The sequence below is a fragment of the Odontesthes bonariensis genome, chromosome 4 (assembly GCF_027942865.1).
Source record: "Odontesthes bonariensis isolate fOdoBon6 chromosome 4, fOdoBon6.hap1, whole genome shotgun sequence".
NCBI classification, from domain to species: Eukaryota; Metazoa; Chordata; class Actinopteri; order Atheriniformes; family Atherinopsidae; genus Odontesthes; species Odontesthes bonariensis.
Window position 1 is genome coordinate 38,550,869 of NC_134509.1, and position 22,171 is coordinate 38,573,039.

General features: G+C 40.1%; 2 protein-coding genes across 2 annotated transcripts; one reads left to right on the forward strand and one right to left on the reverse strand.

Moving 5' to 3' along the window:
* The first annotated feature begins 6,856 nt into the window (after positions 1–6,856).
* lgsn (lengsin, lens protein with glutamine synthetase domain) lies at positions 6,857–9,665 on the forward strand. The gene is made up of 3 exons (XM_075464609.1): positions 6,857–7,304; positions 8,061–8,227; positions 8,472–9,665. Exons 1-3 carry the CDS (start codon positions 6,857–6,859, stop codon positions 9,663–9,665), a joined length of 1,809 nt encoding a protein of 602 aa, XP_075320724.1.
* Positions 9,666–9,736: 71 nt separating this feature from the next.
* On the reverse strand, positions 9,737–22,058 carry LOC142379072 (uncharacterized). Its single transcript, XM_075464158.1, has 5 exons — positions 21,905–22,058; positions 20,978–21,463; positions 16,939–17,103; positions 14,779–14,903; positions 9,737–14,255 (listed from the first exon to the last, which is right to left on the reverse strand). The coding sequence occupies exons 2-5, from the start codon at positions 21,413–21,415 to the stop codon at positions 12,188–12,190; spliced, it is 2,796 nt and encodes a 931-aa protein (XP_075320273.1). The 5' UTR covers positions 21,416–21,463; positions 21,905–22,058; the 3' UTR covers positions 9,737–12,187.
* Positions 22,059–22,171: the final 113 nt, after the last annotated feature.

The window sequence follows — 22,171 nt, forward strand, 5'->3', positions numbered from 1 at the left end:
GGTTTAGGCCCAAAATACATCTGTGATATGTTCAGAGAATATAAACCCAGCAGAGCTCTTAGATCCAAGGACTCAGGTCAGCTGGTCCAGTCCAGAGTCCAGACTAAACATGGAGAAGCAGCATTTAGCTGTTATGCTGCAAATAAGTGGAACAAACTGCCAGTGGAGATTAAACTTTCACCAAATGGAGACATTTTTAAATCCAGGTTAAAAACATTTCTTTTCTCATGTGTCTATGCATGAAATCTGCACGATATCTTTTAACATATCTAGCCTGTTGCTTGTTTTTAATTTATTTTAATTATTTTATTTGTTTCTCTTTATATTATTTTATGTATTTTTAATGCTTCTTCCACTCCCCACTGCAATGCTTTCATTTTATGTGAAGCATTTTGGATTGTTTTGTACATGAAATGTGCTACACAAATAAATTTGACTTTGACTTTCTGATAAAGCTTATAGTTGGGGATGGTTCAGGTGACCCTGAAACATCCAATGGTTATGCTGCTATAGGCCTAGATTGCTGGGGGACCTCCCATGATGCACCTCTGCTCACTCTGTTCTCTTTACTCTCCATGTACATATGACATTATTGTTGTCATTAACTTGTGTTTCTCTAAGCTTAAATCTAGTTTTGTTGTTGCCTCTTTCCTGTCCTCCCAACCCTCAGCTGGTCGATGCGGATGACAGCCATTCCTGGTTCTGACAGAGGTTTCTTCCTGTTAAAAGGGAAAATTCTTCTTTCCACAGTCGCCTCCCGCATGCTCAGGACGGGAGATTGGATCGAAGAGAACTTTCAGTGCAACCTGTTGGTTTGTAGGCTACTTTTCTTTTCAAATTGGCTTTGTACGAACTGGACTAATTTGGAATTGAATTATGGATTCTAATTGGCTTGAATTGGATTGTATCTTTGAAGTGCCTTGAGATGACATTGGTTGTAATTTGGCGCTATATAAATACAATTTAATTTAATTTTAAACTCTGCATGTTGGCCTTTCTTCTGAAGTCCTGGAATTAAAAGTTTTATTTGATATTTGTCATATCTGATATTTTAGGAGCAAGTTTCTAACCAATAACGTTCTCCTAAATTAAGTATTGTGACTCAGTGACGTGACACATTTATCTACATTGAAGACTCCAGTCTGCACGCATCACCTCTGCAAATGACGTCTGTTTTGTCCAATACTCTGCTCTGATACATCAGCCCTTGTCAAAACATAGTCCCTCAGAATTAAAGACCAAGTAATTCTGTAGAGATGTCATTCTATATAGACTGTGAAATGATACAGAAACTGATAAAAAAGTACAATTAAATGTCATGAAGCTGGACTCATTCCAGGGAAGAAAAACGCCTCATTATTTCATTTCACTTTTATACACTGCTAAACAACACCTGGATCAGCTAAAAATTAGGTGCGACTTGAACACTATTCAAGATCACTAGTCTAAGCGAGGTATCCCACCCTGTGAGAGCGTGGATATCCCGGCAGAACAGGTGATGTATTTTTATGATTTCATCCACACATGAGGATTTGAAATGAAGCAGATGGGGAAAAAATAAATATGGAAAGCATTTCAGTCTACCTGCCAGTATGTTGCATAAACTCTCGCTGCTGTGCTGTGTAGTATCTTATCTAATGGCTGCCGGTGTACAATAGAAAGGATGTGTCATTTCTGACATCTAGGTCATATTGGTGCAGGCTGAGCTCACCATGAGGCCTTCAGCTGGGCTTCAATGTACACATATATCACAAATCTGAGTCAAATGCCTCACTGCCATTTAGGTCCTGATGTTTCTGCCCTGTGCACTTTAAAGAACCCGTTGGCCCACTTACCGGGAAGGTTTCTCCTCGGCTCTCTTCTGTGGAAACAGCAAAACCTAAGCTGTTCAAGTATGCTCTGATAATCCGCTATTTTCCGGCTTTTGATTTTATCATTATGTGGCGCCAACGAAAACGCGATTAAATAACTTAAAGACAGGCCATACGAGGAGACATGCGATGCACGAAACACATTTAAATAGATGGCATGTTACTGCATTGTATCAGAAGGTTTAAAAGTGTCCTTTGTGTGAGGATAACAGGGCGCCATCACATAGCGTTAGAGGCCTACACACAGCTGACATGGGCAAACCGTACGTTGTTTTACGCTGAAAAAAAACACGACAAATTAACTGGGCTGTGTCAGATACCAAGATTATCTTTTTTTCCTTCATATTAATCGAATTTCTTCCACAAAGGCATCGATTGAATCCGACAGAAACTTCGAGTGACTAGACCGGGCCAGTCCGAGCTGCGCATCCGACTGTCGCTTCCCAACCATGACGACCACTGCACAAACCTTGGATCATCCTTCAAATACTGAAGGATTTCAACATGTAACGGCTGCATGTGAACGTAAACGTGTGGGCAAATGTTAAGTCACAGTCCAGGGAATGTTTAAGGTGTTTTTTTTGCCGAGCACGCTGTGATTTCATCGAAGAAACGCGAAGGCCAGCTGGTGAGAGTTAACGATAACTGATTTACACAAGCCGAGGGGATGAAGATGAGAAACAAAATGGCAGCCACAAAAAAAACCCTACTTACTGGGATATGCTTACTCATTGAAGATTGTAGCTTAATCATACAGCCAGTCCCCAGAAAAAGGTAAAATTAATAAACGGGTCTCCACCATAAAGTCCGGTGCTGATTCTCCGAGCTGAGCCGAAGTCTGCTGATCTGCCGGGACGACGCTGACACGAACCGGAGAGGAGGGCGGTCGGAGACATTTCCTGTCGCAACTTTCACAATAAATCTAAAGTATTTTAGAACCAGATGGACCTGCTCTCTGTTATCCTTTTCAATTCAATTCAATTCATTTTTATTTATATAGCGCCAAATACAACAAATGTCATCTCAAGGCACTTAGATAATAAAGTCCAATTCAAGCCAATTGGAATTCAATTAATTGTAATCATAATTATTCATAAAATAATCCAATTCGTTCATATAGAGCCAATTTAAAAACAATTTCCTAGCTAAGGAACGTGAACAGGACAAACAGAGCTGCTGATTAGATAGAGGAAATTAATATGAACATTCTCCTTAAAGCTGCCACATTTGTATCACAGCTGCTTGTTTGAACACACACACACACACACACACACACACACACACACACACACACACACACACACACACACACACACACACACACACATACACACACACACACACGCTGATTATGTCCTGGTTAACATTTATTATTTTCTTTCTAGCAGAGAGGAAAAGCAGGTGTATGACAAATGTTTGGGCAACTGAGGAAGTCTTAAGTAGCCTTGAAAGATGAAATCCCACCAGTGTAATAATTCTATGTTTCATAATTACATGGGACCCCGTTTGGTCATTTCAATAATGTTTGTAGTTTACTGAAACATCATTTTGGAATATGCATAATATTGGTACACAAGTAAAATAACAACAATGTTAAGCCTGGGATCATTGTGAATATATGACTGAATCAACATTCCTTTGTTTAAATTATATTGGACATACTGCAAGTGTCAGCTTTACTGCTCTACTGAGCCCGATGAGCTGTTTCATCCATCCACAGGTGAATTCTTGAAACACACCCCCCACTACGGTGGGCAGCAGCAGAGGCATCACCAGGGAGCATCACCAGGGAGCATCTGTGGGGGTGCATGTCAGGATCAAATGCATTTGAACTGTGAGCAGTGGAGTGATGAAATTGTCCTTCACTGCTTCTGCTGTCAACTCTCTGCTCCACCAACCCCAGAAATCTTGAACACAAAGTGGGGAACATACCTGCTAAAGTATAGACACACTTAAGAAGATTGTCTAGGTTTGGTTTTTAAAACTTTTATATTTTTTGTTATGATTAGACTGTTTAGCTTTGGTTTAACTATAAAATACATTTGTAAAATACCATAGTCTATACTTTCTAAAGCATTTTTTCCCACAGATTTTATGGGAAGGTTTATTTTAATTTGTGCTTTGTGCTGTATATTGTTCCTTATTATGGTTAGAAGTTGTGTCAGAGAAGACACACCTTCAGCTTTTACTTTGAATATAGATCTTCCTCTTCTAGTTCCTCGTGTGTGTTATTTCCTCCACCTTGATGCATCCTTGGAAACCCCACCCTGAAAATGTGCAGTGCGATGTCCAGACATCTCCCTGCCTCAGACTGCATAGGTCACCGCTTCTACCCAGATTACTGGGGGACATGACTGAAATATGGAAGTTCAGTATCAAACAAAACAAAAAAAAAAATCGATTTTGGTTGGTGTGGATTCTTAATTGATTAATTTACTGTAAATGGGAAGACTATCTAGAGAGAGTGATGTGTGTGTGTGTGTTTTAATTTATTTTTTAGAATTATTTTAGACAGCCAAATATATCTGGCATCAAAAATATCAACTAATAAACAGTTCAGTTTGCTTTATTTACACATAAAAAAAACCAAATAGCCATTACTTAAAAAAAAAAAAAGAAAATAGTTGAGATCAGTTGAACCTGATTGAGACATCCAAGTACTTCAACTGAACATCTACAGTGCCATCTAAAAGTACACCTGAAATGTTCCAACCTTTATAGCACAGCTATAGCTACAGCACACCTCGAGTTGACTGAGGAGGATTCACAGCTCAAGATCTTTGGTGTTTAAGTCTGTCATTGAATAGATGGATCATGATTCCAGTGGTGTAGAATCATTGAAGGATTTGGGGGTACTGTGCCACTGGCAGGGGTTGGTGATATTTGCAAAATGCAATAGTTAACTTGCAAAAATGTCCCTGCAGCTTGCAGTGTCAACCCTTACCTCCAGGAACTCATTTGATAGAAAGAGAAAGAGAATAGTGAATAAGTCACTACCTGCCACTTTCTAATGAGTTTTCACTTCTGGAAATCTCAAAGCGATGCACTAATTTCTTCACATGACTGTCTGTCATAGTATGTTGCATTTCATGGAAAAAATCAACAGATTTTGTTTTTTGTTGTTCTGTTTTTTAACAGAGATAAAACAGAGATACTGAAGGGTTACAAAGCTAAGAATCAGTCAACTTCATGGAGTAGACCGATGAGGCTGAAGGGGTGTAACGGGTTGACAATTCCGTATAATATCCAGCCATGAGAGAAACCCTGACCCAAAGGCAACCCTTAACAAGGTAGAAAATGCACTTTGTCTAATGCAGCAAATCAAAAATAAGACATTGATTTGATGAAAAACACAAAACGATTCTGTGATTTCTAGCCTTAAATTTCTCCCTCATCTAGAGATAGAAAAGGAGACACATCATGGTATAAATGTCGCAGCTGGCTCTATGACGTTCCTGGGGTGATGTATTTTATATACTGTTACATGTATCATACTGTAATACTGACCAAGCCTATTTGAATAGTCCAAGCAGCTGTCTCATTGCCTTAGTAGGTAACCCTTTTTTCCCCTCTGGTGATTTGGATGGACTGAGCATTTAACATACTGAAGTTTTTATTGGCAAAGGGACTGCGGAAATGATAGAAGAGGGTATGTAGGTATGATAATTATAATTAAATAGTGATGAATACTTACATTGGATTTACAGAAGATTTCCTTGCACTAAGTGACACTTTTTTGTGTATAACAAAAAGAATAAAAGACGTTATTGAAAAACATCTGGACCTGTGAAGTAATGTTAAAATGATCAGATAACTTAAATTTTAATTTAATTCCTTAAATTTAACCAAATAAACATGCTGGTAGGATACCAATCAGGTTCAGTCAGATGGAGTTTGCCCACTTCAGCAGGAAATGTAGATGTACAAATTTAAACTTTCTTCAACAGTCAAAAGACTTCTTATCTATGTTGGCTCCTCATATAGATCTGACAATTTAATAAATAGAGGAACCAGTGTATTTTTTTACGTTTTACACAAGTTCATGGAACCGGACCATCGAGCTGCCTGAGTTGCCTTTAAACATGTAAATGTTTGTCTTTAAGAGCCAGATTTCGTTGGACAGGGGGATTTTACTCAGCTCTCTTGCAGCTCTTTAATGCAAACTGTCAACAAGCAGCAGTGACTGTCTAGTTTTCAAAGTTGATTGTTTTTAACTCTCCAGAATGAATACTTTTGCACCTGGAAGCATAAGCAGAACTGCTGAGGCCTGCAGTTTCACTCTGCAATGACACAAAAGCAACACTGAATTGTCCTGACTGGCAGCCAATGTGCTTCAGTTCCTACCAGCAGCCAGCTGGTGCCAGTTTCCAGCTCAACTCCAGTGGGTATTAGGGGTCAGAGAGAATTTTCCAATCCATCACCATTGTACCAATTGTCTATAAAAAATAATGTGCCAGTGAAGTGTTGCCTTCAAATGAGGGCAATCAAATTCCAAATCCCTGTTCATGGAAACAAAGACAGAAATGAATGAATCTGAAGATTTTAAGGTAACTACCCCACATCTGCCTTTTCATTTGAGTTGTGAGATGCCAAATATTGTGGATGCATTTATTGTTGTTGAATTAGTTCAATGGATTGAGTCTTTTTCTTTAATTCTGTTTTATTACAGATTTGACTGCACACACCTTTTGGTAATCACATATCTGACAATTTCTTACCGTTCTGTGACTGACCCATTGTGTGTTTTTCAGGAGGGCCAGAGTAGATGCAAAGACCAAATAGATGGCACAAGAATGAGCCTAGATAACAAGAAAGGAGTGAGGGTGACCGGGAAATATGTGCCAACGGTGAACTGGAACCGCAGAGGAAGCGGCCCATCCATTGTCCACTCTTCCACCAGCACTCCAATATCTCCAGATGCCCCCACCCTTATATCCATTGGACCACTGCCTCCGAGGACACCAGAGCAATTTGATGATCCCAGAATGGAAGAACCTGTTGATGGGGAGGACTGGACAAGCGTGGCATCGTCTCAGTCCAGGGTGGTCTTTGGTGAGACGGGTGTCTCCCAGCAGACCATGGAGGAACTGAAGACCGTCCTGAGGGACAGTCTGCTGCTAAGAGGAAGAGATGATGGGAAACTAGGGAGTCCCTACACATACCTCCACGGGAACAACCGTAGTAGTGGTGGAGGACCAGGCGAGAAGCAGGGTGAAGGAAACCCTCACAGGGCATTCAGCACCTTCAAACCTCAATCTGATGCTTCCAGAAGGGGGGCCAGGTCCAGAAATAACACATCCATTCAGCTGCCATCCAATATGGATTCATCCAGCTCATTCAGGTCTGCTGCCAACACAAATAGGCTGCCTGGAGTCAGGACATTTGCACATACAAGCGGCAGCTCCTGGAGAGGGACTGGAGATTCTTGTCCAGGTTAGTGAAGCTTTGGTGAAAAAAGAGTTGACTGTGTATATGTGTAAAGAAATATATTTTTGTGCTTACAAAGTTTTAATTTAAGAAAATAAACTGAGCTTTGTTACAATTCTGGATGAGTCTCAGCTCAGGACTTATTGTTAAAAGATACCACAACATAGCATTGTAGCAGTGAGGCCTGTCTTGTTTGAAAATCTTACAATTTGGCATGGTTCCAGCCAAGATGCTGATTTTGACTTGTGTGACCAGAATTTAAAAAACTGCCTTTATTGTTTTGTTTATTTTGTTTTCAATGTTTTAAAACATTCATCCATTTGAAGCCTGCCAATTCATAGTTAATTCATTTGATGTAATTTACATAGTTAACTTGGTATCCCCAGCATTAACTCTACATTTAGCATAATGAAAAAAACACTGTTGCTTAATTTGAGGTTGCTTTTCAATGGGATTTAGTTTCCAGAAAATTTCACACAACAAAAAAGTAACTTCTCTCAGTTCTTTTGTGGACAAACTTTCAAACTGTGTCTAATCTGCCTCAAACCTAGTTTGTGTTTCTGTATTGTTGTTACTGGCCTGCCTAGACTAATACCAATATATTTATGAAAAGACATGCACAGATGATACATCAGACTTTGTCTTTTCACTTTTACTAAAGTGGGCTAGAAGTGTCTTGACCTTTACGTTTCAAAAACAAAACAGATTTCTTTTTTATGTAAAAAAGGATTCCAATTCAAAGTCTATCAAATGTTTTTGCAGATTCTTCAAACGAAACTGTTGAGTTCTCTGGGAACCAGAGGTTCATTGCAACAATGGAGCAGATTAAGCAGCAGATTGCACGAGAAAACATCAACTTTGTCCGCTTTGAAGCCACTGATCTTCATGGGGTGTCAAGATCCAAGATTGTGCCTGTTCGCTTCTTCCATGTAATATACTTTACTTATCTATCTATCTATCTATCGATCGATCGATCGATCGATCGATCTATCTATCTATCTATCTATCTATCTATCTATCTATCTATCTATCTATCTATCTATCTATCTATCTATCTATCTATCTATCTATCTATCTATCTATCTATCTATCTATCTATCTAGTCCATTTTAAGTAGGTGGTAGTACTTTTTTAAGAAAATGTATGTGTTTAATGTACATGTTGCATTGTCAGGAGAAAGCAGCATATGGGGTACCGATGCCAAGAAGCTACTTAGAGCTGACCCTGAGCCCCCAGAGCAATGAAGTGGACCACGCCAGCACAGCAAACTTCAGCAGTGATGTCCTTCTGATCCCTGACCTCTCAACCTTCAAAGTCTTACCTTGGGCTGAGCAGACAGCACGGGTCATCTGCGACCCATGCACTGTAACAGGGAGCCCCCTCCGCACCTCACCTCGTCTCATTGCAAAGCAAATCCTTGGCCAGCTCCAAAGCCTGGGATTCTGCCTGCACTCATCCTTCACTTATGAATGCTGTGTCCTGGGTGCCCCTGATCGGATTGGACCAAAGACACTGCTGTTCCCTGCCACTACCCTTCTCAGCAACCATGACCTGCCTTTCTTCCAGCAGCTAGTAGATGGCATGTATTGTATGGGCGCAGACATAGACAGCATTGCCTCTGCAACAGGCCCTGGCCAGATGGAGATTAACTTGAGGCCAGAGTTTGGGATTGCTGCAGCTGACAGTGCTTTCACTTTGCGCACTAGCATCAAAGAAATGGCTCGCAAATACAGCTACATTGCCAGCTTCTTCACCGATGATGGTCTGTACAATGCTGGAGTGCTCTGTCATAGTCTGTGGGATGCTAATGGGCGACGTAGCCTCTTTTCCAGTTCTGAGAAGGCAGGTGAGCTTTCTGAGATTGGCAGAAAATGGCTGGCTGGGCTTCTCACCCACTCTGCTTCCCTGAGTTGCCTGATGTCACCCGGCCTTAGCTGTCGGAGCCACATTGCCAAGACGATCAAAGACCCCAAACGAGTGCTGTATGCCACCTGCGGCAGCAATGACAATAGCAGCTCTTTTAACATCAAGTGTCATGGTGGGAGGGAGACACACATCGACAACAAGCTTGGCTCAGCCATGGCCAATCCTTACATTGTACTGGCTGCTACTGTGGCTGCAGGGCTGGACGGTATCAGGAGAAACCTGAGCATTGAGAGCAGTCTGAACAAAGCTCCCAGCCAACAGAAGGAGTTCACCATTCCAGTGAAGCTTGATGATGCTCTGGAGGCATTGGGGGAGGATCATGTCATATGCAGCGCCCTTGGAGAACCTTTTGTTCAGTATTTCATTGCCATGAAAAAGTTTGAGATTGAGACCCAGGAACTGGATGATGACAGGAACAAATGCCTTGAGTATTTCATATAAACATGTTTCTTGTTTCATTGTGAATGAAACACACCTTCTCCTACCACTACAAAAGAAGCATGAGAAACAGCTGATTGAATATCATTTTTTATTTTATATATAATGTTGATACCTTATTACTATACAGATTGTATTTTTCAGAGTTATTTCAAAATAAAAACACACATAACCCCAAAGGGCTAAGTCACCTGGTGTCTTATTGTTGTCTGGATTCAACTTTTACTTTCAAGCACACCTTTGATCCTTTTGTAGCTCTCACTATTGGAGCATGACAGTTTATTATAGCATATTAACCAGAAAAGGAAAGGTATAATCAGGTCTCTTCAATTTGCACTCAATTGACAATTTTGTTGTTCGGGTGGGAACAGCTTGGCTGTAATTTGAGAGAGAATTTCATGTTTACCCTCCATATGATCATAGCATCTGTCAACTTTACTTCTCACTATATTCTCACACTATCACCTTTGAAGGGAAATTCTACATATAAGTATGTGGAAACAACATTTTCAGACAGTCATGTTCATTTCCTCACACTGTGTTTACAGTATTAGAGCAATGTATGTCCGTTTGCAAGTTGAAATGCTAAATTTCCTTGTTACAAGCACTTTGATGGCATGGATGACAAGCTCCATGAGGGCTCAGGAAAATTTAAATAAATACGCCAGCTCATAGGTTGTACAGAACAGTTACAATTACACACTAACAGTGTAAACTCAGGATGGCAGTGGCAATCGTGGTTAGAACTGTCACTTCCACTTCAAAGGATTTCTCTAGTGCTTCAGTTTCTTTGCATAGGCAAATATTGAGCATTTAAGGCTCAAGTGTAATCAAGGATCAGTGTAATCATCTGCACAAATCCTTTACGACTTTCCAGATGTTGACCTGCATCTAAACATCTAAAGGTCCAGAGGCTTTTGCACATGTCTTATGTCAAATATTGCCAAACTCATAATTCAATTGTTCCCAGGTTTTTTGCTGTCTGTTGCTGTCAAATCTGCTGCGACAGCACCACAATGGAGTCAACTGGGATTTTGGTACTGTAACTACCTGCAAAATAAAATCCTATTTTAATGCTGAACTTTAGCATTTCCCTCAAAAAGCAAAACTGCTCTTACTCTGGAAAATAGAATCTAGAATAAATACTTTTAACAATTTTCCTCCAAAGTAGAAATGTATGTATGTAACTGCCTCGTAAAAGATTCCCAAAAAGCCGTATCACGGCTATATCTTTGAAACATCTATACATTCCCAGTGAAAATGATATATACATATGTGTATTTATATAAATGTATGTCTTTGTCTCTCGAAATATAGATACATATAAATACATATAGGTATAGGTAGGTATAGGTATACATATATATATATATATATCTTTCTATACACATATGTGTATATATATATATATATATATATATATATATATATAGCGAGAGAGAGAGAGAGAGACAGAGAGAGAGAGATACATATATATTGTATGTATTTATATACATTTCTGTGGCTCAGTTGTCCTATTTAAGAAAAAAATTGCACATGTATGATTAAACTTTTGTTATCAATTTTAGCTGACATTCCTGAAAGTGGAAGAAATAAAGTAAATCAACATGACACCCGGTGTATCAGTGTTACTAATGTTATTTGTATAGTTTTTGGACCAAGGTCTCTGGTACAGAGGAAAAATGTCAGGTTCACACACAATATTGTTCGCAGATCATCTCTGTTGTGTTTGATGTTTTATTTTGGGTTTATTAAGAAGGAGAGTTAAGAACGTCCGGACTTAATGTCTAGCTAAACTTCCAAAGGGAACAACGACATGCAATGTCAGTCATGCACTGTTGTTTTCCCTCCATTTTAATATTACTAGTATTTTCATGTTAACCCTGTTTCCTGGTACTTTACAGCTCAGATTAATACTGCCAATAGCTAAACATCAAATCTTATGTTTTGGCAATAGTGGTAAATATCCTCCTGGTTAAATTGTTGCCACATTAACAACATCAAATATAAATGTAGCATACTATAGGGGTGTAAACTTAGGCTGCGGCTACACGAAAACGTTTTTCACTGTAAACGATACTTTTTCTTATCGTTTCGCTGTCGCGGCCACACGGAGCCGGCGTTCCCACTACCCCAAAACGATAGTTTTTGAGAACGGGTTCCAGAGTGGGAAAGTTTGAAAACGAGGTCATTTCGTTTCCATTATTACAGCGAAAACGTTTTTGCGTCAGTCAAACGTTGACGCTGTGAGACTTCTCTATTGTCTCACAGCGTGGCGTGGCGTGACACAGTGGCGTGTGTACTGCATCGTTTCATCGTTTTCATCCGTTTTCGTCTGGACCTGAGTCTTTACAGCAGCGTTGCCGTGTGGTTGCAAGAATTTTCGTACCCGTTTTAAAAAAAAACCTCGTTTTGTTTCCGTGTAGCCGTAGCCTTAAAGTCTTTGCATGGGAGCCAAAGTTAACAATAAACAATGACTAAGGACTACCTTTGCCTTCAGTCCTGAGTAAGAAGGCATTCTTCTCCTATTTGTTTTTGCTGATAAGATTTCCTACTCGCTGCATGAGTCGGCCCAATTTGTTGTCAGACGTACTTTGAGTCTGATACATCGGAAAGCCACCATCCCGTCTGTTCAGTGAGGAGCTTCTGTCTTTGTGTGAGATATTTTCAGAACTGAGCAAATACTCATATCGACTATAGACTTTATCTCTCTTGGTTTGAGAAATTGCAGCTACTTCGTTATCCAGAGTGCTCCTCGAGACCCGGTCCTGTTCTTCTGCAAGAATTGTCTTTCTTTTGCTTAAACGCTGAGGAGATAGTCTAGAGAATGGGGATTTATGCTTTTCTGCCTCTGATGGCCCACCAAGAGAGTTCTGTGACCTGGGGATTCCTGGTGATTGGCCTTTCTTAGTTGTCCGCGCTGCAGCAGATGCCTCTGAATGGTCTGTCCCGAGTGCCTGGTTAGATCCTGACGGGTGTTGTGATCTAAATGAGGCCTTTCTTTGGAGTGACTTCTCCTCTTTTTTGGAGGCTTTCTTTTCATCAGCCATAATCACTTTTGTTCTTGTAGAATTCTTCCCCCAAGGTTCTGGTGCCTCCTGCTGTGTTTCTTTTTCTGTATGACCACTCTGGTTTGAAGGTTGATGTCCTGTGGATGCACTTAAAATCTTTGGAGCAGTTGATTTCCTTCCTTCTTTTGGAGGAGGGGAGCCTATACTGCTATGTTGAGAAACATGGCTTACTCTGGCTTGGTCCTGATACTCTGCAGGTAAGCTTGATTTCACGGAGTTCTCTCTAAGAGCAGCTTCTTTCTCTTCTTTGCAAATCTTTTCATTTTTGTCTCCGATTGCTGGGTCCAAACTAATTCCATTAGTGTTTAACAGCTCTTTTTCTTCAGGGATCTCTGTCAAAGACTCCATCACTCTTGAATGCTGGATACTGAGATTGTTTGATTGCAAATGAGAACTTTTGAGCATTGCATCAGTCAAGTTCATATCAAAATCAGCATCTGATTTCCTCCTAGAAAAAGGTGGCTCGTGCCAGTTGAATGTCTGCGTTGTCTTTTGATCTGCAAGTGTTTTGATTTTGTTGTGAGAGACAGAGCGGTGGTCATGAGTGAGACTTTGCTCTTTCGTACCTCTATCCTTCTTGTGCTCTCCGTCATCCATGTTGCCTCTATTTTGTGTATTTGGCACCAATTCAGCCGCACTCTGTCTTATGTCAAGACCTTTCATTGAAGACATACATTTCTGTCTTTCTACAGTTGAGTGCCCATACCTTAAGGACTCTTGACTTTGCCTGAGATTGGCATACTCCTGCAGACTGAGCCTCTTTTGCCTCATATCTTCCATTCTGGACTTTATGTCCCTTGACTTGCTGTGAATCAGCTGTGACTGGTGCTCATTTAAGCCTGTGTGACTGCTATGTGGAGATATTACAGGGGATATTGCATCATATGATGCCCCCAGAAGCATGTCATTTTCATAAAGGTATGTGTCAATTTTCCACTTGTGAAGAGATGTTTCGGAGTTGAACGGTATCAGATTATGGTCAGCTCCATAGCGAGTCTGGTGCCCAAGGTACTGCTGGGACAACCTGTTTGTTTGCAGCAGATGTCTGCCACCTCTCAGCTTGGCTTCAGTCCTCTCAGGAGAAATATTCATTCCAAAGTCCTTGGCTTCCATCCTCAGTTGAGTCATGGAGTTTAACTTCTGCATCTCTCCACCATAACTGTGCCCTCTTACCAAGGTTCCTATGTCAGTGGGATAGTGGGACTGATGTAGCCTCTCTTGTACGCTCAAGCCCCTCGTCAGCATGGCAGCATTATTAAACCTGTTGTCCTGAGTGCTCCTCATGACGTGCATCACTCTAGATCTCATGTGAATTTGATTAAGAGAAAGCTGGCTGGTGTTGTGGTTTTGCAGAGCCATGGTGTCTCTAAGGTATGGTACAGATGGCCTCCATTTGGACAAGACTGCAGGAACTATTGAAAGAGCATACAGCCTCCTGAACTCCTCATCATATAAAGAAACCAGCTGACCTGTGACAACCAGGACCATACTCAGGTTGATCTTCTCAAATGACCACGTGTAGCTTCAAACAGACAAGTGAGAAACAGTCATTAGATACCAACATGGATGAGAATTATAAATACATTTTAAATGCTGCTAATAATGAACCCATGCAGATATTTGTTGTCTACATTTGTATGTACTTCATCCATTAGTCAGCCATAACTGATTGTCAGGAATGTATATTTCCATTTCCTTCCAGTCTTAAATTCACAGACACCCATGTATGTTTTTTTCACATCGTGTATATTTGAATGTATCTTTATAAAGTAAATAAATGTTTTTAAATCCAGTTGTGGTATTGTGTGTTGAATGCAGACATGTACACAAATCAATATCTTCAAACTCCGACAAGTTTGATGTATTTTATTCAAGCTAGAAGAGCTACAACATCCTGCCCTGAAATAACCAGTTTCACATAAGTCATAATAATTGATTGAGGAAGCCAATCTATTGAGTGTGACCGGTGAATGGATAAGTTGAATCATGGACTCTATGTATTGTTTGGGAGGACATATGAGTGTGTAAAAATAAAAATGACTCACCTGTATGTTCCATACAAAACTGTCCGGCAGTCCACCAAAATGAACTTCTGCTCCAAACCTCCATGAAACTTCTTCCCAGACTGACACTGATACTCCTGTCCCTGAACTGTCCGAACTCGAAGGTTCTGTGGGATAAAACCAGCACAAAGGTCACCAACCTAATGCCAAACAATAAATCGATACATTCAGTACTTCAGCCTACTTTCTCCTGAGCTCACCCTCTATAGGAGAAAGTTGGCTGAGCTAACTTTTAGCACATACGGAAAATGCTCAGAGACATGAAAAACACAGGACTGTTGAGAAGTTACAACCTGCATTAACAATCACTACAATCCTATACGCAGATTTTCAGGCAAATTCTGTCAGATACATCTTTGATCATGTCGTCAGCTTTTTAAAAGAAAAGCACTATTCAACTGGAATGTGACTTTCCCTGTTTTAAAACCAGTATGAGCAGGAAATGTTACAGCTGCATTACACAGAAATACTGGCTGTGTTAAGTTTGGTCTAACTGTGCTGGCAACTGCTACTAGCTGCCGAGTCATTAGAAAAAGACAATATTATTTGATTTCAGAATCAAGTTTCCAGATACAGTTGCAGTAAGTAAACAGTCAGTCACTCATGCAACATTAAAACTGTGGAAAGAACTAACTCATTTGCAAATGTTGAAAAATATCAGGCTGTAGTTTTGACAGTGACCTGTAACCTGTCCTTCAGTTGGAGTATAGAATTCACTATTAATCATTTCTTAGGGTATTTTGGCAAGTATTCCAATAGGACACGTAATCTTACATGGACCAAAAATAACATAGGCATAATCCTAAAAAATGCAAAAGATGAAAATAGAATTGAAGTTTTTAGATGCATTGATCAAATGCAATAGATGAATTAACACCAGATACTCCTTCTTTTTCTATACTATTAGTAAAGAAAACATTTTTCATACAAGATAAATAACACATTTTCATATACAACATAAACGTGTTTAATGAAATGCATTCTTGGTATGTAACTTGTTATGTTTCAGCCAATTCAATTCAATTCAGTTTTATTTATATAGCGCCAAATTACAACAAATGTCATCTCAAGGCACTTAAATAATATAGTTCAATTCAAGCCAATTGGAGTCCAATTCATTGTAATCATAATCCAATCAAATTCAATTCATTAATTTAAAAATAATCCAATTCATTCATACAGAGCCAAATAAATTACTGTGTGAAATCAGAAAAGCAGAGCAGCTCTGTCCTATGGCTGCTGCCCTTGTTTCACATGTTAATGAAAGGTAGAAACACCAGAGGGAAGTGCTGGCAAATACCTGTGTTTTTATGTTTCAGTCAGGGTGTGGAACAAATGTTACACTTAATCCATTAAATGCTGCTTCCAACAGAAGATCAGAAAGTCATGCCAGAGGCAAAGCTTCCACTGAAACACTGGTGGAAACTATGGAGAGTTGGTTTTCTTTCTTTTTAAATGTCAGAAACAGATCACATCATGTCTGAAAACTCATGTTGGCTATTGTCTGTGCTTGTGTGAGGTACATTTGAACTTTGAGTAAGAAATAATCTTTTTAATTGTGCATCATACATAGTGCTATGCTGTGTGCTGTGCATGGAAACAGGAAAACTCCCCTGCTGTAACCATGTGACGAAAAGCACAGAGTGGTGGAAAACTGTGGTGTGGAAGCTAATAGGTGCTGGAGATGCAAATCTGTTACCAAAATAACACTGTTTTTTATTTGCAAGTGCTGACAACAATTACCAGAGTGAAGCTTTCCACTTGGAAATGTGTGATCTTTTTTAATCCAAATAGCTTTCAGTGTTCAGTGCAGATATTCTCACTGAGTGTAACACATTAATGGATGGGCTTTGCTGCTTCCATTGAATACCAATAATCATTCAAAAAGTGCTAAATGATTATTTTTTGTATATTTTTATTAAAAACATCATAGTTTCAGAAACGTATCTGACATCTCATGTGATTTCTGAATAGATTGGTTTATTATTGTCTTTTAAATCAATGTTGATGTACATTGTGTGTTCTCAGCATGTTATCGTTCATTTGTGTCTCAAAGCCATACAAATTGTCATATTATCCCAGAATTCAGCAAGCTTCTAAAACATGGAAAGTTCATATTTTCAGTCTGATGTGGTTTCTCACCTTGATGTCATGGATGTTAATGCCCAGACTGTGTGACATGCTGAGGAAGCTGCTGACTTGGGAATCATCCAGAAGGATGTAGACCCCCACTCCCCTCAGTGCTGCATTGATGATTTCCTTGAAAATGTCAGCATCAGTGAAGACGTCCATTGCCATGGCAATAACCTACAGATATATTACACATGTTTACATACTTTGAATTCATATTAAAAAAAGATCTAGTCATTAAGTCCCATAGACGTGTGAGGAGTTAGAGTTACAACTTTTAAAAGGTAAATTGTAGTGACACAAAAGTTATTCCAAATGAATGAATCTTAACTTTAGTAGAAATAATTCTGTTGTTGAGAAAACAAAATGTTTGTTGCCTCTGATGGAGACTCAGTGAACAATGGCTCACTTTAAGACTGAAAATGGCCAACTGATTGATACTTGACTGAGAATCACACATACACTTGTGACGTTAGCATGGGGATTGTAATATTTAAAACTGTTTTTTCTGCATTTTTTCTTAAAATTTAGGTTTTAGGTTTTTTCGTTTGACTCACCTTTATGTCCTGCAATAAATCTTAATGAGGTAACCTTTCAATAACAAAGATTTATCATATGTTGCTTCAGTTTTACGTTGTGTAAATGATATGAGAAGTGGGAAAAAAGAAGAAAAAAACTACACCTTGAAAACACAACTGATTTATGAAACAGGTACAGCTGGGTCAGATAATGATCAGACCCAGCTGTACCTGTTTCAGTTACAACTGTCACAACTACATCACCATGAGCAGCATGGTACATGTATGATTTAAGCAGTACAAGTCAAGCACCTGTGTGTATTTATGTCAGTCACTATCAGATGGTGGATCTGTGGAGTGACGGTCCATTATCCGAGCACACAGATGAAGTCACGCACTCTCTGTTGTATTTCCTCTGGGATTGGTTTTAGCTCAGCATGTGGACCTGAACATCTAGCACCCTCAAGCTGAGACATGTTGGCTGAATAAAGTAATGTATCTGACGTGAAACCTGCCTTCATGCTAACTTTTCCAAGAACAAGTAATATGATGGTGTAAAAGGATCTTTTGGTTGCTGTGCAGCTTAGCAGAGAGAGTCTGATGTTTGAATACTAAGTTGTATATCATTCATGCTGGGACTGGACTTCTCACCATTTGTTCTCTTTAAAGCATTAACTAATCATTTGCCTCAGGTGCTTAGTTTCTCCTGTCAGCTTTTCTGTCAGCTGCAATTTTAGCAGCTTTGGGATTCATGTCTGATTATTTTACCCTACAATATATTCACAAAATTCCAGCTGAAAGTTTTTGGGATGGCTTTGTTCAAAGAACTGTACTCTTCTACAGAGAAACTTTAGATGTTCTACCTGAAATTGACTGGAGTCCCTCATTTGAAGTTTTGGTGTTACAGTCCCTAATACTTCTACTTCCATTGGAACCACTACGCATTTCAGCTTCCACATCTACTGCAACTCTCCTTTACCATCTGTTCCTTCTTCCAATGTGCTGCCCTGCTGTTATAGTCAGTTGTGATTAAAACATCACTGCTGTCTACCACTGTAACTGCTTGATTGGCCAGCAGCTGCTTGTCTGTCTGGAACTCTTCTGTTCTCTGGGACTTGGAGACTTCTAACCTGTACTCAGAACAGATGTTCTTGTTCACTATCCAAGGTACTCTGTTGGGCGTCTCAGTGTTGTTGTCCTAGCCTGCATGTTAAACCCTCTGTGTTCTGAACTATCCCGGGCATATATGAGTGACCTGCATCTTGAGCCTTGTCTCATATGGTCGACTACTGCCTGTTGTGCTGTCATGTTCACAGCCACCATCATGTTGTCCTCCTTGTTACTCTCCTTGTTACTGCCTGTCTTCTACTCTTCCTGATGTATGTAGATGTTCCTTCTTTCTGCCTGGATTATAGCTCTGACATTTAGAGCATTAGGGTGGATTATTTTTGGAGGAATCTTCTGTGCACTGAAAGGAATTTTTGTGTCCTGTCTTCAGTGGCATCTCCTGACACCTTACTGCTCCAACTTGGTATCTAATGACTTGTAGGGTAAACATGTTGCTTGGATCTAATTCCAACAATTGAGCTGACTTCTTTTGGCGGAGTGATCTTGCACCCGCATCTTAATTACCATTTGCTAGATACCCAGGTACTTGTGGCACACAAGTTTCAATCCTCACACCTTCAGTCCTCATCATCTCTCCTCTCTTTGGTCCAAGTAGCCACACTTGTCCAGTCTGAATGACACTCTGTCTTGCATGTAAATCTTGGTAAAGTGATTCATGCTGAAGAAGAACATCAGTGGGAACAGTGGAATCATCTAGGCACATGTTGTATTTAGCCTCGTTTCCACTATGCAGTCCGGTACGGTACGGGTTGGGTTGGGTCGCTTTGGGGTCAGCTTGCGTTCCCACTGTACAAAGGGGACCCTCGGGGGTGGGCAGCGTGTGTCCCGAAGCGTAAATAGCAAATAACAGCAAATAACAAGTAACATCCATAATTTGGAACCACCTCCGAAGCTTCTTCAGCTTAATGCGACACTGGCTCGCGGTCCGGTTGAAACCACTCTCTGCCATTTTTGCGGCAATCAGCTGGAAAACATTTTGGTTTTGCACAGCGCCATCGAGCTCCCGCTGCACAGCTTCCTCACCAACAACGGACAGCAGAGCCTGGAACCGGTCCTGTGTGCTAAGTACCCCAAGCAGAAGGGTTACGAAAATGGTAACGGGTTCCATGGGACCGGTACTCTTTCGTGGTAATGGAAACACTGAAATAAGCGAACCGTTCCAACCCGACCCGTACCGGACTGCATAGTGGAAATGCGGCTTTGTTACCAACTTGTGCACTACCACTAATTCTTGGTATTGTTTCTTGGTATTAGTTATTGCTAACCAAGAAAACCGTACTGCAGCCGTTTGAAGATGATTTATTGCAAAGACAATACCTCACTGTCTTACTGTTTCATGTTCCAATCTTGTGGACTTGAGTACAGTGACAACACTAAATCTAGAAGAGTGACATCAGCTCTTTGTTCATCAAGTTAAAGACAAATGACTTTATCCAAGTGAGTCAGGAGTAAAAAAGGCCCGTGCTGCTCAATAGAACACGAAGGTGTGTTCTTCTAACATGTGCAAACTAAAACGTGTCTGCTTTGAGTACCATCGGTATTAACATAAAAGCTGACAAGGTTTGAGGTGTGTCAATCCAAACTTTCTGCTTGTTCTACAAAAAATGAACAGTGGTGCTCATTGTATTGGTTCTGACTAAATAACTGAACAAATGTTGCACTGTACAGAACAAGCACAGGTTCACATACGGAGAAGTCCCAGACTGAGTTATTTAAGTTTTACCCTGATATTTGGTGTTGTTTTTAACATGTTTGAATTTCAAACTACAGTCAACTATAAACTTACAGGTTTCCTGCAAGACTTACACCAAGAAAAGTACAGCCAAGTAATGGTACAGCATTTAAAAAGCAGGTTAGGGCTTGTTATTCAAAAATCAAGAAATTAGGGATATCTATGAGGGTTGGGTTCCTTATATCCAGTAGAGAAATGTGGTCATGTATCACTCCAAACCAAAACAGTCACTGCAGTCCCTGCTTTTTAAATCCGATTGTTGTACATACAGCAACTCAGACAGCAGCTTCATGCAAGTGTATTTAGGATTTGTGGTAATTCATAGAGAAAAACTAAGTTTGGTGGACAGTGACAGTAACTGACTGCTCTTGAACGTTAGAACTGGTGTAGTCTGTAGTTGACTTTTTGCACGTTAATGTATACTTTAGCCAAGCCCTCCAGTCCACAGGTTATCAGAGAAATATGTAGGGTCGTGTATTTTTCTCTGTGCAAACCGACATCTTTTATTGTGGGTTTCAGCTATTGATAAATTGCTATTATTGTTCAACCTATTGATATGCAGTGTTACATTTTGTTGTATCAGAGACCAACAGAAGACATAATAATTCACCTGATGGATAAACTCTTTTTGACTTCACTCTTTTAGATATGATAGACAGTATTCAGAGCTCACCTGACGCGCCTCCTGAATCTGTTTTCGCACCACCTCTTTAATGCTCGGTGTGCTTTGTCTGGGTGGGTGAAACAGCAGGCTGATGCTGGTGTCCGTGTTTTCCAGCGCAACCTCAGGCCATCCCAGATCTAGGTCTGGCACATCCTCATCAGACTCTGTTGGGAAGTATGTAGAAGGGCTGACCTCTTCTGTGCTCTCTGTGCCTTTTGAATCATCCTCCACAACCGGTAATTCTGCATTTTTCAAGATAAAGAGGATCTCCTCCTCTGACAGAAAGTAGCTGATCTGCTCAGCTTGGAGAAACTCCTCATAGGCCTCTTTGCCTCCACAGAGCAGAGCATAAATGGCCAGACGATAGGATTCTTTATAATGCGGCTGAATGTAGGCCACAGGGTTGTCTTCGCCAACTGATGACAGGCCAGACAGATTGGACTCCATGAATGCCAGATCTCCTCTGAGACTTCATGCAACAGTCTTCCTCTTTACCTTTGGTGCGAAATGTTAGAGTGTTACAGAGTTCACTGGGTTCTAACAACCTTTAAAACACTTATATCAGTGCATTGATAATATTATTTCACCATCATGCTTGCAAAAAAAAAAAATCATAGATAAATAAAAACAATGTTAAGGGCTTGAATTGTGCATGAATGTATAATATTTCACCTATATACACGATTAACTCCTTGTTTGCACTGGCCTTTGATTGAAGAAATTAACTTTTGGATGCTCAGATGAAAAATACTTCTATAACAAAGCAATACATATGTCACAGAGGAAGCAAAAGCTCTTTTATATATGGCTGCTGTGAAAACCATTTTGCCATGCCTGACATGGTAAACAATGAGGCATGCATTAGTTCTACAGTTACATTGAGACTGTCACAAACTGAAGAAATATTAGCTTAAATAAAAAAAGTTAAACACTTACTTCAGCTTACTTTACGGCTTTCCTGTGCAATCCTGATACTTAAACGTGGTTCTAAAAGCACAAAATGAACCCCCTTTGTTAGAGTTACTGTCTAAGATGATCCAGTGGCATTAAAGCTGCCGATCTGAAAACACTGTGCAGACAAATAGCCTGCTGTACCTGCCCTATTTGCTCCACTGACAGATACTGCAACAAGCTCCACCCACCTCAGATCACCTGGGTTTCAAGAACAGGTTTGTCTATTCCAGCTTTCACGCAGTAAATTTG